This window comes from Notamacropus eugenii, chromosome 1 (genome assembly GCF_028372415.1).
Source record: "Notamacropus eugenii isolate mMacEug1 chromosome 1, mMacEug1.pri_v2, whole genome shotgun sequence".
NCBI lineage: Eukaryota > Metazoa > Chordata > Mammalia > Diprotodontia > Macropodidae > Notamacropus > Notamacropus eugenii.
In genome coordinates, this window is record NC_092872.1 from 302,484,692 (window position 1) to 302,512,571 (window position 27,880).

General features: G+C 35.6%; 2 protein-coding genes across 8 annotated transcripts in view; one reads left to right on the forward strand and one right to left on the reverse strand.

The window, feature by feature from the left end:
* Positions 1–121: 121 nt before the first annotated feature.
* On the forward strand, positions 122–26,316 carry JKAMP (JNK1/MAPK8 associated membrane protein). 5 transcript variants are annotated; one of them, XM_072629354.1, is made up of 7 exons: positions 122–217; positions 8,059–8,150; positions 8,727–8,881; positions 13,787–13,993; positions 17,027–17,208; positions 20,548–20,624; positions 23,339–26,316. In XM_072629354.1, exons 1-7 carry the CDS (start codon positions 214–216, stop codon positions 23,555–23,557), a joined length of 936 nt encoding a protein of 311 aa, XP_072485455.1. In that variant the 5' UTR covers positions 122–213; the 3' UTR covers positions 23,558–26,316. The 5 variants fall into 5 exon arrangements, with proteins under 5 accessions (XP_072485455.1, XP_072485454.1, XP_072485458.1 ...); XM_072629353.1 differs by lacking the exon at positions 122–217 and adding an exon at positions 234–377; XM_072629357.1 differs by lacking the exon at positions 122–217 and adding an exon at positions 426–548.
* CCDC175 (coiled-coil domain containing 175) overlaps positions 23,991–27,880 on the reverse strand; it is a 118,737-nt gene continuing 114,847 nt past the window's right edge. For 2 of the 3 annotated variants that reach the window (XM_072629349.1, XM_072629347.1), the window contains exon 21: positions 25,829–26,261. In XM_072629349.1, coding sequence (XP_072485450.1) covers positions 26,245–26,261 — 17 coding nt within the window. In that variant the 3' untranslated portion in view covers positions 25,829–26,244. Of the gene's footprint in view, positions 24,077–25,828; positions 26,262–27,880 lie in introns of those variants that run through there. The other variant, XM_072629348.1, reaches the window with a different exon arrangement.

Consider the following 27,880-nt stretch of genomic DNA (forward strand, 5'->3'; position numbering starts at 1 on the left):
ACCAGCGGGCGTGCACCCGGGCAGCAGGGTTGGGGAGGCGTGGCCTCGGAAACAAGAGCCGCCAGTATTGGTCGAGAGGGGCAGGGGCGTGGCACTAGTCTAGTGCTACCACAGTTACCAGGAGGAGGAGCCCTAGGAGCTTCTATGTCCCGGATGTGACTGTCCGGGTGGTTGGGCCCTTCCGCAGACCGAGATCCGGAATGCGAAAGGCCAATGGGTGAGTGTTCCGGAACTGGTCGCCCCTCGGCAGGGGGCGGGGCTTTAGTCTAGCGGTAGCCACAGTTACCGGGTTTGCCAGCGCCTGTGGCCCGGATGTAATCATCCTGGCTGGTGCAGCCTTTAGGCTGGTCCCGGTTCTCAGTCCAAAAGGCCAATGGGTGAGTGGTCATCGTTTCTCGCGCAGGCTTTCGCCTTCCCTGGGGGTCAGTTGGGGGCGGAGGTGACCGGACTCGGGCCCACTCGCTCCCACGGCTCGCGCGGCGGTCCTTCCCCTCCCCCCACCCGGACCCTTAGTTGGAGCAGCTTCAGCCTCCCCACGACCCCGGCCTGTACGTGGGGAAAATGAGCCTCCGAGACGCAGGGATTTCCAGGGCCCGGGGTGGGGTGTCCGAGCGCCGCAGTGGAGGTCCAGGATGACGCTCAGTCCGATTTAGAATGGAATCAACTCATTTATAAGAAGTCCTTTTGTGTATGCGTGGGGAGTAGAGAACGGTGATTTCACAGTTAAAATACTGAATCTAATAAATGTTATCAATAATGACATTTACCTAGCGCTTCAAGGTTTTGGGGGTGGGGTAGAGTGAGTTCAAAATTTAAAACCCTATTAATGTTTCGTAGCACTTCACGGTTTGCATGGAGGTGGCGGAGTAATCCCAAAATTTACAATGCTGAGTCTCCCAAGTTTATTGATGTTTATAAAGAGCTTTAAGGTTTGGGGAAGATAATTTCACGATTCAAAATGCTGAGTAATAACAATGATATTTATATAGCTTCTTCGAGTTTACAGAAGATCAGGGAAGTGATTGCACGATTTAAAGTTGAGTATAATAAAATTAATATATAGTACTTTGAAGTTTTCAGAGGTTCGGAGAAGTGCTTGCAAAATCGAAAATTATGAGTCTAATAAGGTTCATTAATAATTTTATAGTGCTTAAGGTTGTCTTGGTGGGAGAGTAAGGTCAAATGTAAAATACTGAGTAATCATTTTAATAATACATTTGTTCTGTTATCTCATTTGAGCTTCACAATAGCCATATGAAGTAGGTGCTGTTTATTATTTGCATTTTACAGAAAAGGAAACCAAAGCTGAGAGATGCCAAGTAATTGCCCAGAGTTAAAACAGCTAGTTTTTGCACAAAATAAGATTTGGGCTTGGATGCTTCCTAACTCCAGGTCCAGCACTATAATCATTTCACCACCCAGCTGTGGAGTGTGATGATGAAAAAGCAATAAAGGAAACTTCTTTCTTAGAAGAAATGAAGCCAGTGCTGTCAGTCAGCAAGTATTATTTAGCTGTTAGTATTTGCCAGGCACTAGATCTTCATTTTTTTTTTTATTACTTCAGATCTAATGGCTACAAAGGAGAACTGGGTTCACATCCTACCCCTCGAATTTATTTTCAGCCGAGAGACAATGGACAAATCATTCATTTTTTCTAGGCTTCAGAATCTCTTTCTGGAAAAGTTTAAGGTGGTTGGACCCCATGATTTTTACTTCCCTGCCCAGCTCTAAGTTCTGCGACTCACCTAAATATTCAGTTTGTTTCAGTCCCATGTGTAAATCCCTGTGGTGGGTGCCTGGGAGATTGATTAGCGAAGAGTGAAACTGAGCAAAGATTCATTCTCAAGAGACTTTCCCAAATTAAATCATTTCCAGGATTGTCTCTGACTTTATATTAAAGAGGCTCAGTGCACATTTATGAGGTATGTACTCTTGGCAAAGCATTGTGATTCTGACTATTAAAAATCCATCTAATGAATTTTTATTAAGCACTTACTGTGCACTGGGATGCAAGGAAAAAGCTCAGTTCTTTAGGAACTTACTTTTTAAACAAGGAGATAGCATGCATATTAGGGGGTATATACAAGATCGTTACCAGGTCTTTGGAAGGTAACCTTAGTGGAGAAGGTATCAGCAGCTGTGAGCACCAGAAAAGATCTTGTAGATGATTGTATCTGAGCTGTCTGGAAGAAAGCTAGGGATTTTAAGAGGCAGAAGTGAGGAGAACAAAGCATTTGAGGCCTGGGGACAACTACTAGAACAGCATGGCTGGACTGTATGGTATGTGGAGGCAACAATACGTGAGAAGAGTGGAAAGTTAGAAATGGGCCATTGTGAAGAACTTCAAATGACAGTTGTCTGTTTTTGATCTTAGAGGTAATAGGGAGCCGAAAGAAAAAGGAGGAGGGACATGCCTTTTGCTTTAGGAAAATTACTTTGGCAGTTGCTTGAAGCTGGAATTACATTGGGGAGAGACTTGAAGCAGGGAGAGCATTTGGGAAGTTATTGAAATAGTCAAGTCAAGACGTAATAAGGACCTGAACTAGGGTGGTGACTGTGCGTAGAGACATACATGGTGGAGGAAGAAATGATAAAGATGAGGTCAGAAACCAAATGGCAGGAGGTTTAGAAGAAAGAGAATCCTCTCCATGTTTTATGTCCAAGATAGGTCTGCAAAAATAAAAAAAGAGGAGGAGGAGAGGGGTTGGGGAGAAAGGAGATGGACACAGGAAGGAGGAGGAAAGACTAAGAAATCAGCTTTGAATTTAACCTTGATCTTAACCATCCAGTAGAGGATGGAATCTTTGATTGTGGAAATTTTCAACAGTTCTTGAAGCCTGGAAAACTAGAAAATGTTATTTATATTGAACTTTTCAAAAAATAAAATCACAATTGTGTCTGAGAAACAGTTCTCCAGAAGGTACTTAAAATACCTTACCTTAAGAACAATCTTCATGAATGGTGTCCCGTGGCTACATATGACAAGGACACTTAAACATTTCATTATTTCCAGATTAGTCAAGATGAGGAAGGATCTGAATCTGAGGATTAGGTGGGAACCCTTTCATTAGGGTTTTGCATTTTAAAGAGTTCAAAACAATAAAATATTTTATGAATACACTTACACCTAACTGTTGAATAAAACTTGCAACAGTTAAAAAAAAAGCAGAGGCAACCAAGCATAGATGTTTTTATCAAGGAGTTTAGCCGAGAAGAGGAGAGAGATGGGAAGATACTCAGCAGGGATGGAAGCATCTAGTGATTATTTTTTAAAAAATAATTTTAAAGGATGGGGGAGATTTGGACATTTGTAAGTATCAGAGATACAACCATTCTGTAGGAAGAGATTGAAGATTGAAGAGAAAGGACATCATAGTGCGGACAGTCTGGTGGAGAACATGGGAGGGTTTGGTATCAGAAACTTGGCTTTGGCAAGGAAAAAGGCCGCTTCAGAAGCTGGATTGAAGGAGGAGAGGGATATGAGATAAGGAGAAAGAGAGAATAACTTTTGTCAAACAGCCTCAATCTTTCCAGTGAAGTATGAAACAAGGACCTCAACTGAGAGAGTCAAAAGAGGGAATGTTGTGGGGGGGTTGTGGAGAGAAGAAAATGTTTTGAACAGCCATAACAATGAATGAGATAGAAAATTAATTAAAGAGTAATAGAAAGATTGCCTTGTTTCAGTGAGGAATCATTTGAGTTTAGGTCACATAAATTTGTAGTGGACTCTTCTCAGCATGGTTTTGTGACTTCCTTCAACTCTGTTCAGCAGGTAAGATTGAAATGCGTAGGTGTTGGAGTAACCCAGATTTGGGGAGATATGATAGGCAAGAGGAAAGAATAAGGACTCTAGTGTAGAGTAGAACTAGTTCACCAAGGGGTCACAATTGAGAAGAGAAAGCCAGAACAGAGTAGATGTTCTCAGAATGTACTGAGGGGTGAATGGATTGGAAGTCATGAAGAGGATGAAGAAAAAGGTTAGGGATAGTAAAGCATAGGGGGAGAGTTGCAAGTATAAAGGATTATTATTGGGGGGTAAAGGAATATCAGTTCTTTAATATGACAGTAAGATACTTGTGGATGTCCACATGAGCAAGGGTATAACCCTGGCTGAGAGGAATTGGAAGAATTCGTTATGAGTTGAATAGGTTGAAATACTGGAAAGTCAGGGTATTTAGCATACACTTTGAGGTCCCCTATTGTAAGAGCAGGAGTAGGGATGGTAAAAGACACAGAACTGGATTGAAAAAGGAGGAAGAATATTCTGGGTCTTTAATAGTTTGAGTGAAAAATTGGTATAGACAGTGAACCTCAAAAGAGGTTGTTGAGCGTTGATGGGAAAGGGAATATCTGGACTGGGCAATGGGAAGTAAAGAAAATCACTGGGATCAGTTTGAGATTAGAGGAGGTGAAAGAGAGATAGTGCTACTAGTACTAGAAAGGATGGGCAGGGATGCAGTGTTGTCTGGAAGGAGTCAGGTCTCAGTGAATGCCAGACATAGAAGGATTTTGAAAAGGGAGGAGGTCTAAAATGAGAGTAAGGGCTTGGTTTTTCTTCGCTTGCTTTGAGATTATCAAGATTTATTCAAATCAACAAGTGTTAATTATTTTTAAATTATTTATTTTTAACATTCTTTTCATTTAAAATTTTAAGTTTCAAATTCTCTCCCTCTCCATTCCCACTGAGAAGACAAGCAATATGGTATCACTTATACATGTGAAATCAAGCAAAACATTTTTAAAAACGAAAAATAAAATGAGAAAATAATACTTCAGTTTACACTTAGTTCATCAATTCTCAGGTAGTGGATAGCATTTTTTTCTTTTTCCTTTGTGATTGTCTTGGTTCATTGAATGGATCAGAATAGCCAAGTCTTTCATAGTTGATCATTATCACAACATTGTGCACAATGATCTCCTGGTTCTTAATTCATTTTGCATCAGTTCAAATAGATCTTGCCATGTTTTTCTGAAGTCCTCCTCCCCCTTGTTATTTCTTATTGCACAGTAGTACTAAATTTCAATCATATGCCACAACTTGTTCAGCTATTCCACAATTGATGAATATCCCATCAATTTCCAGTTCTTTGCCACCACAAAAAGAGTTGCTATCAATATTTTTGCATGTATAGATCGTTTTCTTTTTTCTTTGATCTCTAGAATACAGACCTAGTAGTGGTATTGCTGGCTCAGAGGGTATGCAACGGTTTTATAGCCCTTTGGCCATAGTTCCAAATTATTCTCCAGAATGGTTGGATTTGTTTACTACTCCACTAGCAGTTCATTAGTCTACCATTTTTCCATATCCTCTCCAGGATTTGTCTTTTCTCAAAGATGTGAGGTGGTACTTCAGAATTATTTTAATTTGCCTTTCTCTAATCAGTAGTGATATAGAGTATTTTTTTCATATGCCTATAGATAGCTTTTACTTTATTCTTCTGAAAACTGCCTGTTTATATCCTTTATATCCTATATCAATTGGGGAATGGCTTTTTTTTTTTTTCATTTGACTCAGTTCTATACTCAGTATATATTTGAGAGATAAGGCCTATATCTGAGAAACTTGCTGTGAATTTTTTTTATATTATTTCACTGTGGTACCTTTTTAACAAAATGTAATTTCCCTGATTGTTTCTTTTAATTAGGTCTGTTTTTAAGGTCATGATTACTGGCCCTGACTCTTTTACTTCAGCTGAAGCATGTTAGGTTCTTTTCCAGTTTAACTCTGTATGTACCTTTCTGTTTTAATTATGTCTCATAAACAGTATATTTGGGGATTCTGTATTCCATTCTGCTATCAGCTTTAAAATTTTTATTTTTATTTTACAGATAAGCTCATCCCATTTATATTCATTATTACTGTTTATTTCCCTCTGTTTCTTTTTCCTCTGTTTCTTCTCTTTTTTTCATCCTGTCCCTCCTCAAAAGTCTTTTTTGCTTCTAACCACTCATTTGTTAATCTGCCCTCCCTTTTATCATTCCACCCCTCTTCACCCCCCCCTCCTTAAATTGAGAGTAAATTTGTTCAGTATAGATTGGGATTTCCATAGGGCACAGTAGTAGGGGTTGGTAAATCAGGAGTGAGACTTTGCATGGACTGAGGGTGGGGAATGGAATATTAGAATTGAGGTGGATAGGAATGAGTGGACAGCTGAGGTTGCTTTTGGCACTCCAAGTTCAGTGTTTCTGAGATGGTCAGGGTAAGAGGGAATGCAAGTAAGCTAACTATTGGGGAATGAGTTCAGGTAGAATATATGTGAATGGAGAGAGGTCAGCTGCTAAAAGCAGGTGATAATGAAGTTCATGGCCCAGATTTAGGGCAGGCTGAATGTTGTTGTATCTCGGGGAGTCTATGGGAAGTTATTCTTATGACTGGCACTAAAAGGCCTGGCAGTGTTGTGAATAAGGAACCTCTCAAAACCTAGTGAAGAGACAGAAGAGGGTGTGGCCTAGGAGACACTCAGAAATTGAGTAAAATTAAACAGAAGCCAACTCAGTATGTGCTACTTTTTATTTTCTCCAGCTCTCTATTATGAAAGATACTATTATATTCAGTTTTTTGAGTAAAGAAGGAAATTTCAGGAGACCTAGAGCATGGATTTGAATATATGAAAAGTTTGTTTTTTAATATTAAAAAATACTTATGTAATTGTCAGGTCTTTTCATTTTAATTTTATGCACATTTTAAGCAGTTAATTTTTAATAAGTTCTGCACTGGAATTTTATTTTGTAATCTTGCCCTTCTAATTGAATCATCTAGGTAAAAATCTCTTTTAAAGGGGGCATTGAACACTTCAACAATTCTCTCACATACCAATGTTCACAATAAATTAGAGCCTTTTTCAGTTTAAGTTTTTTTCCAGTTCAGTTTAAGAAGCATTTATGAAATGCCTATTCTTTGAAAGTCATTGTTCCAGGTCCTGTAGATAGGGTGGATGAAAAACAACAAATTTCTGCCTTTGAGGAGCTTTAATGAGACAAGTAACCAAAATGGAATTTATAAAATGACAGTATGCAGGAGAGAGCACATCTTTTTTTCTCTCAAAGATTTAAGGAGAGGAAGAATCATGGCTCACTGGGGAAATCATGTAAACATAGTGGCTAAAGTACTAAATACCCCTTTAAAAAAATTTACCCCTATATGCCATGCAACCCAAGCATTAGAGACAAGTTCTAATGGCATGCTTTGAAGGAGGCTAGAAGGTCCATATGTGCTTGAGAAAGATGTTTGTGTATATAGATATGAAGAGATAGAACAAAGCTCTAGAGATGTTAACAGCTTGGTGACACAGTGGATAGACCTGAGTTCAGTTTAAGCCTCAGACACTTCATAGCTGTGTGATGCTGGGCAAGTCATTTACCCTCTGTTTGCCTCAGCTTCCTCATCTGTAAAATGGAGATAATAATAGCATCTGCCTCCTAGGGTTGTTGTAAGGATCAAATGGGATAATAATCCAAAGGCACTTAGCATAGTACCTGGTGTGTTATAAAAACATTAGCTATTAGTGTGCTTTTCTTCCCCTGGGAATTGCTACACCCTGAAGCTAAGTGTGTGTTCATGGTGGTGGCACCAATTAGTTGGAGCTCTACCAGTAAGTATGCACTGTGACCAGATCATGACATTCTCCTAGTGAATTGAAGGTGGTAGAAACTATCCCATGTAGTAGACAATCAAGCTTGGGAGAGATAAAGGGAGAAATACTGTGCGCATTATTAAGTGCTTAATATTTACCTCTATCAATCATCAGTTACAAAAAGCCATATTTAAACAGGAATTTTATTCTAATCTAGAACTTTGAAATTGCATAGAAATAATTTTGAAAATTGCAAATGATGGTCCTTATGACCTCTGACTGTAAACATTATTAGTAGGTAACATTTATATAGCACTTTAAGGTCTGTTTTCCCTGTGTCTGTACAGCTTGCATCCTGCTAAAGAAATAGTGATATAGTGAGGTGACATTGAAATAGGTTCTAATGTTTGCACAAAAATGTTTCCACTGTTATTTCATTTGTATGTTCAATAATATGTTATTATTTTGGCATGTTTTTAAAAAGCTATTGATATTCAACCAGCATGCCTTGGACTTTATTGTGGGAAGACACTGATATATAAAAATGATTCAACGGAGATATATGGAGAATGTGGGGTAAGCTTTACCTTTATTTAGTGCTTCATCAGGCACTTCATTGCTTTTTCAAATCTTTTCAAAAGTAAAATTTTGTTCTTCTGTTGTACTTACAGGTTTCCACAATTGATCAGAAGTTCATTAACATAAAAATCCACATTTTATTATACTGTCTGCAGGATAGTGCAATTCTTCCTGCAGTTATATTTACTAAGTACTTGTTAAATTGTCATTTCTAATTATTTTTATTATTTGCCATAGCATATTGTATATATAGTAGGTTAGCACTCTACCTCCAGAATATCCCTATGGAATTATTTTAAAATTTATTTCATAAGAAGTTTTCCATTGTCAACTACTTTAGCAAAAGGAATCCATTCGTTATAAAATAAATAAAATAAATAATGTAGTTATGATAAATCTTATGCAGGTTTCATGAAGGGAACATGTACTTTAAGAATGTCTTTTTTTTTTTTTAAATTTCTGAGGGCTGCAGATAATTAAATGTTTGGACTGAAATAGAGGGTCTTATGTTTTTATGCTTTTAGTTAATATTCCCAAAGTAATTATAAACAAGAAAGTTTTTCTATTTTTCAGGTGTGCCCAAGAGGACAGAGAACAAATACTCAGAAATATTGTCAGCCATGTACGGAGTCCCCAGAACTTTATGACTGGCTCTACCTTGGCTTTATGGCCCTGCTTCCTCTTGTTCTCCATTGGTTCTTCATTGAGTGGTATTCAGGCAAAAAGAGGTTAGCTAACCTTGCTTATCAGTCAAAATTTTCTGGATGGGGAAAGGTATTCCAGGACCTGAGATTTGTGAACTTGCTTTAAAAAAATGTCAATAACTGTATTTTAATAGAACTGGTTTCCTTGATAATCCTATGCATTTTATGCATTTAAAGGCAATATTCTCAGGAGAGCCATAGTCTTTATCATATTGCCCAAGGGGTCAATGACACAAAAAATGCTTAAGATCTCCTGTTCTTGAAATATCTAATAGTATTCAAATTATTTTCAGTTACTTACCTTCAGATTGTAAGTACTGATATAGTTGAATAGTTAGTGATAGTCATAGTCATCCAAAGCCTGACTAATTTTAATTAACAAGGTAAATATTATTTGTCTTTTATTTTGAGAGTATTAAAGAAGATGGTTTTAAAACTATATGTAATATCTAATATAGTACAGAACTTGCTTTGACTTAATGTTTATAATTACAGGATTTGGAAAATATTTTAATTTAGTGGGATGATATAATTAAAATTTATTTATAGTAATACAAGTGTGACTAAATTTAAGAAAATTGATAGGAAAGCACAAATAGAGAGTGATTATTTGCACCAGAAAATGATTGTTTCCTTTCCAAATTTAGTATGTAAGTTCCTTGAGGCAGGGTCTATCTTACTTTTCTGTTTGTATCCCTAGTACTTAATATAGGGCTTTTGCTCAAGAGTTAGCACTTAGCTCTTTATTCATTCATTCAAAACAGTTCATAGCAGCTTCTTAGAGAGCAACTCCTAAAATTGCTTTTAACTTAATGCAGGGAAGAAGGTTGGTGGAATGATAAAGATAAATTGTAATAATATTTCTATGAACAGTGACATTTCCTTGTCTGACTTAGAGGCTTAGAGTTCCATTCCAGGACTATTAATGGTTATTATGGCATGAAATGTATGTAGGAAATGCAAATAATCAGGGGTAATGTTTTTACCTTTTTCACTTCACATTTGGGGGACATTCAACAGTTGTTTGAATAGGTCAGGCTCAAGCTGTTGTAACTTCATGCAGTGTCTTCCCTCTCTTCTAATTTAGTCTTGAATTGGATGTTTGAATAACTAGTCTGTAGTCTCACTACGCATGTTCAACTAAACTGGAAATGACTTCCACCACAGTAACTAGTTATATCCTCTCTATTAAGATACAGTTGGTTGAAGTTTTTATGAGGTTGATCAGTTCTCGCAGTAATTAAATTGAAATAGGCCAATGTGTACCAGGAAAGGGAACTGGAAAAAATTTTTTCAGTTCAACAAACCTGTATTAATCTTCAGAGGTGGTGTCTTCCAGTGAACCTATACTAGGCTAAGACATACTTTCTGTCCTGGAAGAAATCATTTCTATACTGTACTGAAAGCCATAGAAGAAAACTTAGACTGCATTATATTTACTTTCAACAAGGTGGTAACAGATACGAACATAACCACATTAGCATGTTACATTTATGTTGAAATTTAAGGTTTTAAAAATGTTTTACATATATTATTTCATCCTCCTTGGAGAGATAAGGTACTTACAGGTATAACTATCCCAGTTTTACAAATGAGAAATGTTAGACTTAAAAGAAGTTAATGGCCATGACTGCATAGCTAAGGAGACAAGATTTGAACTCAAGTCCCTCCCAACTCTTAAAGTCCAGCATACTTTCCACTAAACCATGCTGCCTCTCCCATGTGGGTAGCTTTCTTTCAGATGGATATACATATACATATATATATGTGTGTGTGTGTATACATATATATGTATATATATATATATATATATATATGTATATTTGATGAAACTTCTTTGTGGATTACATTTTGTTTTGATTTAATTATACTCCTTAACTATTGTAGTAGCCTCCTAGTTGGTTTCCTTCTATTCTGTGCTCCTCTGCAATCTATTACAGCTGGCCAGAAAAAAAAATCTTGTAAAGCACAAGTTTTAGACCTGACAATATCACTTTCCTGCTCAAATATCTTCAGTAGCTCCCTCTTGACATTAAAGGAAAGAAGGGAAAAAGCACTCACTAGTAAGGAGATTGAAAAGGTGTAAATGGGCAGCGGTGCTTGAGCTCGGTCTGGAAAGAAGCCAAGGTTCTAAGGAGAGAGGTGGGACATCCTGGTATGGGGGCAGAAGCCACCTGAGAAAGGGAGAGGGGTAAGGTGGGAGGCCATCTCCTGCCTCCTTACTTGGGATAAGCTGGTCCCCATTCCTGGAATGCATGGTGGCCTTACCTCCATCTTTTAAAATCCTAAGCTTCTTTCTAGATAAAATACCAGTGCCTTAGCTTGGCATTTTCCAGGCTTTTTTACTTTACTCTCCTTTAGACCCTCTGTATTTTAGCAGCACTGACTTACTTGTTATTCTGTGAATTTAGCAATCTTGCCTACTTGTCTTAGCGCAAGCTGTCTCTCGAACTTGAAATTCAGCCTACTTCACCTCTGCTCATTAGAATCTTTTGCTTCTTTCCAGGCTTAGCTCAAGTTTCCTACAGGAAACCTCCACCAATCTTAATTAGGTTCTCTCCTTCCTCAAACACGGCTTGTATTTACTTATCTATTTACATTCAAGTTTTTTGAGGGCAAAGAATTTTCTTTTTGTCTTTGAATCAATAGCATCTGGTCCACTAGCTTACTGTCTTGGATATAGTAGGCTTTTATAAATGTTTATTGAATAGATTATATTCAATTTTTTTTTTTTGGTAGAGATGTCACTGTATTTGAAACAACTAAATTTAGGAAAGATCATAAATAAAGATAAGGTATCTGTAAAACAGATAATTTAAGTTATTGGGGGAAATGGACTTTAATTTATATAAAATGTTTTCCTAGGGTTATATTTACTGTGCTTTGGTGCTGTTGCTTAGGGTATTTAAAATGTAGAGGATTGAACAGAGAGTTTAGGATAAAACCTGACATGCTTTTTAAAATCCCACATTCCTCTTCCAACTTTGTCTTTTCAACATGGACCTATTAAAAATATTTTAAATACTTGTAAATTTTATGTCTGTAAGTTTGTGATCTTTTTGGTATTGGCATTGCTACTTTGGTCCTTGGTCACTCCCTATCTGTACTTTCTTATCCATGTTCTCCCATAGATGAAATGTAGTCTTAAGTGAACTCTTGAAAATGTACTTAAGTAATTTCAGCAAGTCCATATTTTGTAGTGGCAATTTTTAAAAGTGATCCCATAGTAGCAATGATTTAATATGTAAATAACCAGAAAATCACTTTGTGAACCTTTTTATGGAATAAAAATTCCTCTATCTTATATATGTTGCAGCACACAATTGACCACTATTGGAAATAATTTTGTGTCAAAAATATGAGCACTAGTAGCTAAAAATGAAGTTAAATAAAATGATAGAATAAAATCTTTTCATTTTATTTATTCAGTATTGCCATCCTTATTCTCCTGAAATTTTGCTTCCACGTTCCATGTTGGCATGGAAGTGACCATCAGTTCTCAAAATCATTCCTATAGAACATAAGCCCTGGCAGGAACAGCTAAGCTGGAAATTCTTGGGAGTATGGACCTGGAGAAGTACTGTATCTTGTCTGACTGAGGTCCAGTTAAGTTGAGAGAGAATCACATTATCTGGATAGCAGATGACAAATATTACCACTCACCACAACTTGAAAGTTGTTTGCATAGCAGGGTTGCAGTCTGAATCGTTGAAAGTCACATTAATAGAAATCATAAATCCTTGAAAGTATTGAAGCAGCAACCTTATCATAAAATCTTAAAGTTTGGAGGGACATTAGAGGTTATCTAGTCTAATATAAACCCATTGTATGACATCACCAACAGGTAGTTGTCCATTCTGTGCTCATCCATCACAGCACTGGTGAACTCACTACTTCTTGAAGCAGTCCATTCCACTTTTGTATAATCTCCCTTTACTTTTCATTTTTTGACTCTAGTTTTGTCCTTTGAGCTCAAGAAGAACAATTGTAATTCTTCTTGATAACTCTCACATAAGTAAGGATGACATTCCTATCTTCATCCTTTCCTCCAAATATTTTGTTTTCTTGGCCTCACATTCTTAGTTCTTCCAACCAGTCCTCATATGAAATAGTTTTGAGTTCTCTTATCATTCTGGCTACTCTCTTTTGGACACCTCTCCATCGTCAATATGGGACTCAATTTTGGACACAATATTTCAGATGTTATCTGACAAAAGTATAAGAGAGTACCTCTCTGTTTTTGAGTGCCATACTTTTATTAATGTAACCCAAAATTTTGTTCACTTTTTGAGGGCAGCTGCTTCACATTGTTAATTGTGCTGTGAATTACCAGTGTAGACTTTATAATCATCCCTATTAAATTTTATCCTAGTAGATTTGATTTATTGTTTCAGCCTATCAAGATCTTTTTTAGTTCTGTCATCTAACACCTTGTTCAATCAACTTTATATTTTCTATAAATTTGATCCAAGACATTTCTAAAAATATTTAACAGGGTCAAGGACAGGACCATGTAACGTATCTCTCCTGGTTGATATCAAGTCATGAATGTTCTTTGGTTCTAATTGTTTAGTGTTTTGAATCCACCTAGCTAATGCTAATGCTGAAACTACTTGTTTTTCCATGAAATAGATTCAGCAGAGTGGACTGGCAGCTTCCAATAAGCATTTTTTGTAATAATGTTGGTTGTCATACTGTTAAAGAGGTAGAGATAATTTCAGTATAAATTTTTACTTAAATTACGCCATTTGCTAGTGTTAAATCTGTGAAGTGTATCTCTTTTTTAGTAGACCAATTTAAAATCCTTCTCAAATTTCATATTTGCATCATCTCTTTAAAATTTTCTTTGGTAAAAGGTTTCTGGAAATCAGATTCAGAAACAGCTGCATATAATTTTATAAATTTCTTGCCACCTTTTTCTTTCTATAGTTCCAGTGCATTATTTCAGCATGTAACTGCCTTATTTGAATGCAGTCTGGCAGCTATTCTTACATTACTCGTGAGTGATCCAGTTGGTGTTCTGCAAATTCGTTCTTGTCGAGTATTGATGCTTTCTGACTGGTACACAATGCTCTACAATCCAAGCCCTGATTATATTACCACAATACATTGTACTCATGAAGCTGTCTACCCACTGTAAGTATAGAGGTCTTCCTAATTCAATTTGTTTCATCTCACTTTAATATTTATTAAGCCTTTACTGTATATAAGGTACTAATCAGCTGCAGAGAAGAAAAATTTCAGATAATATTCAATCCGTGTTTACATTCAGTTTATAATGTAGTAGGGCAGTATCATACACACACACACACACACACACACACACACACACACACACACATTACTTTAGTGTAAAATATTATAAAAATGTGTCAGAAAGGTGTAAAGTACTTCATGTAGGTTCAAGGAGGAAAATCCATTTCTTAATGGAGAGTATCTGGAAAAGTTTCATGCATGCTTCCAAGTTGAGGAATAACAGGTAGAATTGCAACAGGAGAAGAAGGGGACAGAGACACTGATGGAAGCAAAGAAATAGAGGCAGAAAAACATAGGCCATGTTCAAGAGACAGCAAGTGGTTTAGTTTGGTTGGAATGAAGACAGTGTGAAAGGGAGTAGTAGGAGAGAAGATTAGAAGTACTATATTCTGAAGAACCTTGAATGCTAGGCATTGGAATGTAAACTTTATTTGGTAGACAGTAGGGAATCACTAAGAAAAATTTTGAGTACAAGGGTAAATGTTTAGATCTAGTTATAATCAAGTCAAGCAAAACCATTTACCAAGTCCTAATATGTGTTAGGCGCTGTGCTAACTAAGCACAGACGTTGCCAAAAATCAAAAAAGTACCTACTCAAAGATTATAAGGAACTCTGAAAGACAGATTGAAGGCTCTAGAGGGTAGATAGGGAAGACTTCTTTTAAATGTCCTGCGAACTATAAATGTATGATCTTGTGATGTTTAGTTTTCATCAAAATATCTTATTTTTAAAATAACTTGTATGACAATAAAATACTAATATGGATTAGAATACTGGATATTCTTGTACATTGTTAATACTCATATTACTATATTTTGCTTGGTGAAGAAAATGGGCTAACCTGGTGTTTGGGTTTTGGGAATTATTGCGAGGTGAGTTTTTTTATTTCATGCTAAATGAAGTAAGTCCATGTTGAGTGAATTTGCGGGAGATAGAGATGAAAAAGTGTACTTCAAGTCAACATTAATCCTTAAGTGTATTTTCTATTAATAAATAAAACATTAATGTAAATGAAGATAAATCACATGGTCTTTCAAAGGTGTTATGTATAGACATACAGATTACATTCATAACAAAATCTAAATAGTGTAAAGAATGTTTTAGGATCTCTGCTAGAGGGTTCTGAAATTTAGAAAGATTTGCTAAAGTGGTTATTACTTAGAAAACAATTTCTGAGAGCTTCATACAGTTATAATTTCATAGGCAATTAAAACTGCAGTGTGCAGATTTAATTTTCTTTGGAACCTCAAGCCTTAGAGAACTTGCTTGGCCCTGAAATATTAGAAGGTCTAATGCGAGGATTTTATGGAGATAGAAAATGTGACTGTAAATTTTTGAGATTGATTCTATAAACTACACATGAAAATCAGTCTTTTAAATTTATAAGACATCTCTAGTACTGAGAGATTTATCTTAGAGCCCACAGAATAAGAGAATAGTAAACATAGTGGGTGTCATCCAAAGAGTTTCACCAAGACATTAATCAAGAAATGCCAGTAACTGTAGTACAAGTAAGCGACCCTCTGGCTCTTTTAATTCGGCAAGCATATTTACCTTCTTATAATACTTACCTTAACTATGTCTTTTGAAGACCATGGTAGGCCTATTAAGTACAGGAATCCAAAGGTGGGGTGAGAGGGAGTCAGGAAACCAATCTAAAAGAAGGAAACTATGTTTTATGTTCGGCTAATTCAGTAATTAAGAAATATTTACAGAAAATTGTCAAAGATCTCTAAGTCATCACAGCATTTACATAGGATTCCTTTCCCAAAGTATGTATTTTCTTTGCAAGTAGAGACTAACTTAGTGATAAATTTTTGATGGGGAGAAAAGAGGGCAAAGCCCCTCATAAAGTGGACATTGGAAAAGTTGAAAAATTTCTTAGTTATTTTGAATGTAAACTTAACTAATTAGAAGTTTTTAGAATGAATGTGAAGGTCACAGTTAGTAGTTGCTACAATTGTATAAGTACTATTCTCAGCTACCCTTTCATACTACTTCTTTGTGGTTAAGACAGGAGAGTTGAGGTGGAGGGTTATTAGTACAGTCTGAGCCGCTGAGGCTGAGCAGTTAGGTTTCCTCAGAGGAGAAAAAAACCTGATGGATAACTTCTCCAGAAGATTCCAGAATTTTAGAGAACAAAGTGACAGGTGATTGAGGCCTTCCTCTGATGACATAAACAATTAAAGCTTATGGGAGCTCTTTGACATTTGAACAAACCAAAGGGCAGGTTAGCATAAAAACACTTATTTTTAGTACAGCATATAAAGCCCATCTATTAAACCTTGCAGCATACTGTGCTGAACACAGAAATATTACAGGAGCTCTATAGTGAGCAGCAAGCATGCTGTGGGCAGGATAACACCAGTGCAGGGATGTGTGATTTTCAAGCTGATTCAAGAATCCTCAGGTTCCAGGCAGAAGGAAGGACTAGAACTAACACAGAAACGTTGGAAACTCTGCGATGCCCATGCTAACCTTGACTGGGTGTGTCATCTGTCTATCACATTAATGTTGAATCATAGCCTTGTTTGGGGATTTTTGGTTTGTTTTGTTTTGGATGAGATCTCTTATTTCATTGATATAGGAAATTTCTGGTGAGAAAACGTCCTTCACTAATGGCAATTCTTCTTTAAGTTAGAGTCTTAAGGGAACTGCCAGCCTTTAACCTAATCCATCAGACTCCTTGTACAACCGTTATAAAAGCTCTGAAAACTTGATTTTCTTATCAAAGAATGAACTGTTAAAATACTAAACTTTTTAGACTTTTTAATTTGAAAATGGCTATGAAAGAAATTTTAAACAATACAGTTATAACTTAAATTTTATTTCATAGAAGTACTCTCATTTATTTATTATGCACTAATCTACCTCTTCACTTTAAATTTTATTGATCTAATTTTATTTTATAGATATACCATTGTATTTATCTATTATGCCTTTTGCTTGGTATTAATGATGCTGCTCCGACCACTGCTGGTAAAGAAGATTGCCTGTGGCTTAGGGAAGTCTGATCGGTTTAAGAGTATTTATGCAGCTCTTTACTTCTTCCCAATCTTGACTGTCATTCAGGCAGTTGGAGGAGGCCTTCTATGTAAGTGGGATAATATTAGTGAAATACTTTTATCATTTTTACATGAAATAAATAATAAATGTCTTTTATTTCTTTAAATGTTTTAAACACCTTTACTTGATATAAAACTCAAGTTTGTTTTAGAAGCACACCAACCATCTTTGACAACATATGACATTCTGTACCTGTAGTCCACCTTCTTTTTACTGAGGAGAGCAAAGTGTTTAATGATTAGTTCTCTGGAATCAAAATTAGTCATTGCAGTAATACAAATTCTGATGTATTTTAGGATTTTTTTTCTTCATGTTACTGTGTCTGTTCCACTTCTTCTGTATCACTTATTATGTCTTCCCAAATTCTTTGAATTCTTTTTCATCTTTTCTTTCATCTGGCACTATAGTATTCCTTTATATTAATATACCAGCTTAATATACCAGCTTGTTAGCCATTCTCCAATTGATGGATACTCACTCTGTTTCTAGTTATTTGTTACCCCAAGAAGTGCTACTACACTTTGACATCCTTGAGATATATGTCAAGCATTGGTATTAATACATTGGAGTGTGAGTAATTTGACCATTTTTCTCATGTATCTCCAAATTGTTTTCAGAAATGTTGGATTAATTTAATTTAGCAGCAGTATATTTTTGTATTTGTCTTTCCACAGCCTCTGAAATGTCCATTTCCACATTTTATTATCTTTGCCAGTTTTCTTGATGTGAAGTGAAACCACAGAATTTTTATTATGCTTTTCTCTTATTTGGATTTGGAGCATTTCAAAAACTTTATATCTTCCAACCACTAATCTGTTGGGGAATGACTATTGATGTTATATATTTGTGTTACCTTCTTGTATGATTGGCAGAATATATTTTTAAAATGCTTTTTGTTATCTTTTGTTTTTACATCACCTTCATCTCTGAATGCTTTTTCCCCAATCCTACCCAGTGAGCCATCCTTTGTAACAAAGAATTCAAAAAATAAAGGACAGCAGTTCAGTAAAATTAACCAACACAGCAACTGAGTCTGATCACCTATACTCCTCCATCTCTCCAAAGAAGAGAGGGAGGAACATTTGCTCTTCTCTTCTCCAAGGCCAAATTTGGTCATTGTAATTGTACAGCATTCAGCTTCTTTTTGTTTGTTTTTGTTCTTTGCATTTGCATTATTGTGATCATTGCATTTGTAGTTTTCCAGATTTTGCTCAGTTCACTCTATATTGCTTCTCTGAATTCTTTCTGTTGATAATTTCTTATGACACAGTAATGCTCTGTTCAATCAGTGGATCGCGGTTTATTTAGACATTCCCCAACTGAAGGGAATGCCCTTGGTTTCCAGTTCTCTGCTATCAAAAAAAAAAAAAATAATACTGCTATGAATAATGTACCTTTTTTTCTGTCTTTGGCCTTGTTGGGATATATGCCTAGCAGTGGGATCTCAGGGTCAAAATATATGAATATCTTCATGATTTTTTTATCACAGTTCCAAATTGTTTTCCAAATAGTGATGCCAAGTTACAGCTCCATCATATTTTATATTGTAGTTATTAGACTTTGATCAGATATATTTGATGCAAAAAAAAAAATTCCCCAACACCTTCCACCAAATAAGGAGTCTTCCTTTTGTGTGTTTTTGACTGTGTTTGACTGTATTTGATTATATTTGTGTCTTGTCTCACTAGCCTATCCACTGAACTACTTTTCTATTTTCTAACTTGTTCGGAATAGTTCCTAACATTACTGCTTTATAATATGATTTGATTTCTAGTAATGCTAGACCTCTTTAATTCTTGTATTTTTTTCCATTATATCCCTGGAGACTTTAATTGCCATTCCACCAGATGACTTTGTTATTAATTTTATCCATTTCTTTATAGTAATTCCTCAGAAATTTGATTAGTGTAACACTAAATCTTAAAATTAGGTTGTATTATCATTTTTATAATTGTGGCATAGTCCAACCATAAATAGTGAACATTTCCCCAATAAATCAAATCCCTTTATTTCTATGTAGTGTGTTGTTTGCCTTGATAGGCTAATACCAAAATATTTTGTGCATTTTGTCATTAATTTAATGTAATTTTTCTCATGTCCTCATGGTTTTTGTTAATATACAGAAATGTTGACAATTTGGGGGGAGCTTATAATATATATTGCTACTTTACTGAAACTATTAGTTGTTTTAATTACTTTTCTCTCCTTAAATTTATTTCTTTTAAAAATTTTTAAAAATAGTAGTGGAGACAGTGGACACCCTGGTTTTACTCCTGATCTTACTATAAAAGTTTCTGGTGTTTTTTCATCATAGATTGTTCTACTTTTCAGTTCTAGATACGTACTTTTGATCATATTGAAGAAAGATTCTCTTATTCTTATATATCTTAGTGATTTAAAAAGAAAAACATCTTAGGTGCTGTATTTTGTCAAAGGCTTTTCTTATTGTAATTATGTAATTTGTTAGTAATATGATTTATTCTATTTGTAGCTTTACTAATACTGCACCATCTTTGCATTCTTAATATAAATTCAACATTGTTATAGTGAATATTTTAACATATTACTGTATCATTTCTAGAATTCCATTTGATATTTTTGCATCAATATTCTTTACTGATATTAGTCTAAAGTTTTCTTTTTCTGATTAGCTCTGCTTAGCTCTGCTTGTTTGACTATCAAGATTACTTTACATGAAATGGAAATTTAGGTAATTTTTATGTTAGGAGACCTTAATGATACATTTTCATTTTTTTTAAAGAATGTTTTAACTTTTTAAAATTATGTATAAAACAATTTTTAGCATTCTTATTTTATAATTTCTGAATTCCAAATTCCCTTCCTCCCTTTTTACCTTCCCTTCTACTTGAGAAGGTAAGCACTTTTGATGTAGTTGATACATGTGCAGTCATGTAAAACATATTTCCATAATAGCTGTGTTACAAAAGAGAACTTAGACCAAAAAAAAGGAAAAACCCCAAGAAAAATAAAGTTTAAAAAGTATGCTTTGATCTGCATTTAGAATCTATCAGTTCATTCTTTGGACATGGATAGCATTTTTTATCATAAATCCTTTGAATTGTCTTGTATCATTGTATTGCTAAGAATAGCTAAGTCATTCACAGTTGGTCAGTATCGCTGTTACTGGGTACCGTGTTCTGCTAGTTCTGCTCACTTCACTTTGCATCAGTTCATGTAAGTCTTTTCATATATACTATATATACTATATACTCCCATATATATATATAATTAACTATAGATAGTCTCTGTGAAATAGTCAATTATCTAAATTTTTTGTTTCCTCTGAAATTTACATAAAGTAAGGATTTATTTGAGTTTTTCAAACATAACATTATTTGCCTTGCAGATTATGCCTTTCCATATATTGTATTAGTCTTGTCCTTGGTTACCCTGGCTGTGTACATGTCTGCTTCAGAAATAGAGGTAAGAATCCTTTTTACCTATTGTTAAAGATTTTACAGTATGAGTACAAAATATGTATTAACTCTGGCAGCTTATTTTATAACCCTTAACAAACAGCTGAAAAATACTAGCACAATAAGATATGGTAGCTTTCTCTTATAGGCAAGCTTATGAAAAAATATACTACAAACTCATATTTATCTAAAATGGCTGAAGAGAATATTCCAGTTAGTGAAATATTCTGGTTAACTGAAACTTAACATATACCCCTTATTATCCAGCACCCCAGATAATATGTTATCACATAGAGCTGAGTCTTCATGTAATGTAGGCTTTTTTTTTTTTCAACATCCGATCTTTTTGGCCAGGATCTTTAACTTCCCTCCCTCCTTGAACAGATTATACTTATTTCAGTACTTCCGTGATTTAAAATTTTCTCTCCCCACCAAAGCAGATTGCATCCCCTCTCTCTTAGTAATTCACTCTAGTGAAGAGTTCTTCATTCTACTGCCATCCTGCCAACAAGCCTCTTAAAGAATGTAATAATGTAATAACTCAGGACTGTCATTATAAATCTTAGTTATGGTACATGGAGTGATACAGGAACTATTAAAACAAGTTTCCTTTCAGAGTGAGAGGTAGATGTGAGTCCCTGTCCCCAGTCTGCATCTTTGGTCTTCTTAGGGCTAGCTTTTCCCTTCTCAGGCACTTGAATGTCTGCTACTTGTTCCCTGGTCAACATTTCCCAGCTTGACTGTTGCTACTTAGGGTTTCATCCTGTGCTTTCTAATTTCATCATAATGCTTGCAAGCCATTACCTGCCAATGACAGCTCTCCTGGAAGCAGAGAAAACCTGGCATTGTCTTGGGGTTTACAGTTCTCTCACTACCACAGTCTTTTATTTTGTTTTTTTGTTTTTTTAAATTTCCTAGTTCATTATAGTTCTAGCTATTTGAGGTTGCCTGAATTCTAGTCTTTGGATAATTGTGGTATTACTCTACACCCTCCATGGGTTACCTCTTTTGTATGTCATCTACTTTTGAATTTGTATATCACACATACAGTTAAAATTTTCAGATAATTAGTGTGTGACCAAATGTGACCTAATAGTAAAACTATGTTCAGTATTACTTAGACTGGCCTAGTAGACTTGGGTTCAAGTTCTGCCCGAACACAACCTGTGAATAGACTGAGCTGCCTGAGTGGGGACCCATATAGCTGGGTAACCCAGCTCATCCTTTCCCTTCTGTCTCCCTCTCCCCTTCCTTTGGGCTTTACTGGCTAGATGTACTTCCCTCCCTCCGTCCCTTCTTCCTTTCCTTGCTCCTTTCCTGTCTCCCTTCTTTCCTTCCTGTTCCCAAAACCTTAAACCCAGTATACTCTGAAGCCCATGGGTTGGACAACAATAGGGCCCTGCCCAAGCTCCACTTAATGGCTGGCTTAGAGTGATTATCAATAGAACAGTTTCTCTTTCCCTCCCAGGTTGATTCAGTTATTTTTTTTCCTTCGCTCATTAAAAGGGCCATTCCCTGACTACTTCTTAAAGAGGCCTGTTCACTCAATGGGCATTACCTCCCTCTAAGTGAGTATGTGAAAAGGCCTAGCCTAAAAAGTCCAAGGTTTCCCATTACATCCAGGTCCATCTCCAGTTATCGTGGTGACTATCTGGTCACAGGATCCAGATGGCTCTGAAGGAGAAAGTGAGGCTGGTGACCTTGCACAGCCCTCCCTCACTCAAAACAAAGTCAAGTGCAAATCATGTCATCACGTCTCTGATGTCATGGTCTTCTTTGAAAACAAAAGATAAACACAACAACAACCACCTGACATATACTAGCTGTGTGACCCTGGGCAAGTCACAGTTTGTCAGTGCTCAGGGCAACTCTCTAAAAATTTAAGTTGCAGAAAAGATGCTCAGCCAAATTGGTAGAGGAAGTTTCCCCATTCAGGAGTTCTCTATGTCAATAAAGCATAGCTCCAATCTCTAATCTGGATGATTCACAAGATGCACCAGCATCTTTCAGCACCTCAGTCATATGAACATTATCATTGTGATCTTTTTAAAAGTTTGATGGTTTTAGTTTTTTCTCCATGTTTTCTCCATGTTTCTCCATGTTCTCCATGTTAACTTGACTTAAAAATTTATTTCCAGAACCTTTGGGATTTAAATTTTAAAGTTCTGGCTCTGTGGGAAATGACATGCGAATAGATGCAGTGGTATAGCTAAAACAGAAAGTATAGTAATCACATATCCTTTTAACTTCTTTGGTAGTCAGTAGGCTTTCGGGGGGGAGAGGTAAATGAAATGCTGCCTCCATTTTTTCTTCATAAGTGAAGAGAGCACTTGCTTTCTTATAGCTGTATCTGTATTTTTGATTTGTATCTGTGTCAAAAGGGATTATGATTATTTGTTACATTTTTAAAAGTTGGTGTTTTTTCACAGAAATCTGCTTTTTCTCCCTCTCTTTCCTTTCTGCCTCCCTCTCCCAAATGAGAAAGCAAAAAAAAGGAAACCCTTCTCGCGAGCCTTGCATAACCAAGCAAAGAAATTTTCCCCCATTGGCCGTGGTCCAAAAAAAATTTATCTTATTCTGCACTCCGAATCTTGTATCACATTTTAATGTAAAAATATAGGCAATAGTTTTCTGAATTCTGAATTTCAGGTAATATCTAAGATGTAGTAAATTCTGTTAGTCAAAAATATCTGCATTTCTTTTTTGTTTTATTATATATAGTCCTTCAAAGATCTTCTTCTCAGAAAGAAAAGGCTAATTATCCTCTTCAGCCACTGGTTGCTTCATGCCTATGGAATAATCTCCATCTCCAGAGTAGATAAACTAGAGCAAGACTTACCACTCTTGGCTTTGGTGCCAGCCCCTGCACTTTTTTACATACTTACGGCAAAGTATACTGAACCTTCAAGGATACTTTCGGAAGGAGCCAATGGACATTAAGTAAAATGGAACGTGCCAACAAACCCAAGAAGTGTTCTTCATAAAAAACAAGCTGGAGAATCAACGTAAATGTGTGAACATGCTGCTTTGTCATGCCCTGGTGTACCTTTTGCCGAGCTGATTACCACCTGATTGCCAGCAAATCTTGTGAACTAGACTTAGAAGAAACCAAGCAAACATTCAAGTGGTATTTGGAAGAATTACACTAAAATGCCATGATAAAGTATTGTGTTGTACTTCTGCTTCAAACACTTGCCTTTTGGTTGTTTCTAGCTTATTTTTTGCTGTAATACAAAATGGTATTCTACTTTTAGAATTATCTGTTTCCTAAAAATGAATGTGTAAATATATGTAAGTTGACAGTGGGGGTGTTATATAAAACATCAAAACAACATTCTTTTTTTAGTTATTTATTTTCACTTGTGCAATATTTTGACATAATGCAAAGAATAAAATAGTAATATGCAGCAGATTTTCTGTTTAGATAGCTTTGTTGAAGAAATGTTGAAATTATCGTTCCTTAAAAAAAGAAAGAATTGAATGAAAATTCTAAAACAAAAATTCAAAAATTTTGTCTCATTTTAACTACATTGTCATTAAGTATTTTCTTGCCTGGCTAATTCTGGAAATAATGCTAAATTCTAAATAATGATAGTACCGTCTTTCTACATTTTCGTGTATTAAAGCATTCTAGTCGTTGTGCTATTTAGTTCAATGAAAGACTGATATTTATTTAAATATTTCCTTTCTTGCATATCCATACTTTAAGAATAAAAATACAGAACTTTTTTTGTTGTTGTTGCTATACTTGTCCTGGTGATCCTGAGGACAGCAGTTAAGAGTAATGATTGTAAACTTAAAGTATAAATTTTACTAGTTCATACAAAAAAATTCCAAAATCTTTATCTAGTGGTATTGCAGAGGTTCTTAACCTTGGGTCCGTAGATTCTAAAGGTGATCATCAGCAGATTTCAGAGGGGTCCATGAGTTTGGATAGGGGAAAACAAAATCAGATTTTTATTTACACTAACCTTTCGTTTCCCTTGTAATCCTATCTATTTTATTTTAAGCATTTGAAAACATTCTGAGAAGGGTCCATAGGCTGCCCAAGGGGTCTGTGAAAAGGTCAAAAATCCTGGATTTAGATGGTCCTTATTCTGTTTTAAGAGAGATTTTAGATCCTTTCACTGGAGTTTCAAAAATAATAGCAATGCATTGAAAAGCACTATTTTGTTAACTTTGCTGATCCAGTTTGAATGCATGGCAGTGGTATACACTTGTTTCTGTTTTGTTTTTAATTTATTTTTATGTCAGAATGAATCAGGATGACCCAACTGGAACATATTTTCTTTGTTTTGTTTTATACCCCGTGTCAATATGCTTTCTAATCTAAAAGGCTGTTTTTGATCCAAGTCTGGATTAGTCACCAAGGGCAAATAATTAGCCTGAACTCCTCACTCATAACAGTTTTAGATGTTTTCCCATTATATTTAAAAAGTTATCTGTGTCTTTAAAATTTTTTTCTTTGTCCAGAGATTGGTGATATGTATGGATAGCCTGAGAGATGGGAATATTTCATGGCTAGCTAGCTACCAGGGCTATTTTTTTTTTTGCAAGGATCTACTATTGGGAGTATTCCCCTCTTTTTCACCTTCTCTTCTCTCTCATTGTAGTAAAATGTAAATGGGAGAAATTATATATAAATAAATATAGTAATCATCAAATAATTTTGGAATAGTTGATACACAGTGTACTTTAAAAATGCTTTCTTAAGTAATAACATGACCAGGACAAACTATAAACTATCTAAATGTTGTTGGCACTACTGAACAACGGTTGAACTTTGGTCATTCGTTATTAAGGTTATTTCTTAAAAGTGCTGATTTGTTTTGTTTTGGTTTTTGTTTTAATAAGTTCGCTCTATGCCCTTCATAAGATTGAGAGCTAGAAATTATTCACTCCAACCTCAAAATTGAGACCCAGTGACTTGATCCAAGTAGTAAGCAATAGAACAGAGATTGAATCTGGAGTCATCTAATTTCTAATTTAATATTCCACTTCACCAAGCTTCATCTTTCATAATTACAGTTTGCAATATGTTGCTAATTAGTTTAAAGATGCGAAGGGACCTAATTCTTAATTTATTCATATATTTGGGTCATATGATAAGTTGACCATCTATCTTGATGTGACAGTTGTCTACATTGATTACATTTCTTACTAGTTAAAACAACCTCTAAGGAGACACTGAGGCCGGTGACCTTGCACAGCCCTTCCTCACTCAAAAAAGTCAAGTGCAAATCATGTCATCATTTGTCTGATGTCATGGTCCTCTTCAAAAATGAAGGAGGAACACAACCCCTCTCCCTCAAAAAAATGGTTCAATGGGAAATTTCTGTGCAAATGATTTTTTAAAGATTTCTTGAAATGTAAAACCTTCTTTATAATTAATACTTTTAATTTTCCAAAACTTAATCATAAAAATTCAGAGAATGGACTATGTCAAATTATCTTGCAAATAGGTTCACTGTATTAGGTTAATTCTTTGAAATTCTTGGATGTTTATTGTAAAGTAACTCTCAGCAACCAAATAAAGATCACTTGTTTAGCTCAGATATGAGTAATTTAATATTAATGAGGTATCTTACCTGTATCTTTCCATTTGTAGTAAAAAGTGCATTGAGCCTTTAAGCAGCCATAGTACCTTTAAATATAAGAATTGTGTTACTGTATATTTTTAATTAAAACTGTACATTGTGCTCTTTGGTCTTAGGTTGAATTTATTTTTTCAATTCAGTTACAATTTCTGTTTATCATTTGCAAAAATTTACAATCATATTTTGACTGTAAAACTCAAATTCTTCTTTTCATCCCCTTTATGTCTACTACATAGACATAAAAAGAAATATAGGAAATTACTGTCCTCAGCTGTCACCTAGTTTTTGCTTGATTAGGATATTATAAAACTATGTCTTTTAGTGGATCTTTTCTGATCATCCTTCAGAACCTGTTAGGACCTGTATTATCAGGAAACTCCATCTTGTGAATGCCCTAGTCACAATCTAGCATCCAGATTTGACAACATTCCAGACATGGTTTGACTCTTGGCAGAGTTTAGAGGGACTTGTTTACCACACTCTGTTCTGAACATCTCTTCATGTACCCTAAGATGACATTATTGGTTTTGGTTGCTGTGTAACTTAGCTGTCTTTGTTGAATATGCATTCCTCTAGAACATAGATTTTTTTTTTTCACATGAACCCTTGTCAACCAATCTTCCTCATCCTTTATTTTTGAAGTTAGTGTTTTGAACCTAAGTGTAGAACTTGACGTTTATTTCTTTTTCATTAGTTTATTTTTAGTTTTCAACATTCACTTCTGTAAGTTTTCTCTCCCTCCCCAAGAAGGCATGCAGTCTGATAAAGGCTCTACACATACATTCCTATTAAATGTTCCATAGAAGAATTATAACGAATGGGAGAAACCATGAGAAAGTAAACAAATCAAAAAAGAAAATCTGCTTTGCTCAGCATTCCAACTCCCTAGTTCTTTTCTCTGGATGAGAATGGCATTTTCCATCATCAGTCTTGGAATTGTTTTAAGTCCTTGCATTGCCGATAAGAGCTTTAAGAGCTAAGTCTATCAAAATCGGTCATTGCACAAAAAGTAGCTATTACTGTGTACAATGTTCACCTGGTTCTGCTCATTTCACACAGTTTCAGTTCATATAAATCTTTCCAGGTTTTTCTGAAGTTCACCTGTTCATCATTTCTCTTTTTTTGGAGGGAGGGAAGGCAGGGCAATTGGGGTTAAGTGATTTGTCCAAGGTCACACAGCTAATAAATGTCAAGTATCTGAGGTTGGATTTGAACTCGGGTCCTTCTGACTTCAAGGCAGGGCCAGTGCTCTATTCACTGTGCCACCTAGCTGCCCCTGTTTATCATTCCTTATAGCACAATAGTATTCCATCACAATCATATATGACAACTTGTTCGGCCATTCCCCAGCTGATAGATATCCCTTCAATTTCCAGTTCTTGGCCACCTATAAATAGTTTTGTACACATGGGTCCTTGCCGTATTTTTATGATTTCTTTGGGATATAGCCTTAGAAATTGTATTGCTGGGTCAAACAGCATGCACATTTTTATAGCCCTTTGGATATAGTTCCAAATTGCTCTCCAGAATGGTTGGATCAGCTTACAGCTCTACCAACAATGAATCAGTGTACCAATTTTCCCACATCTCTAACATTTATCATTTTCTTATTTTGTCATGTTAGCCAACCTGATAGGTGTGATAAGGTACCTAATAATTGTTTTGA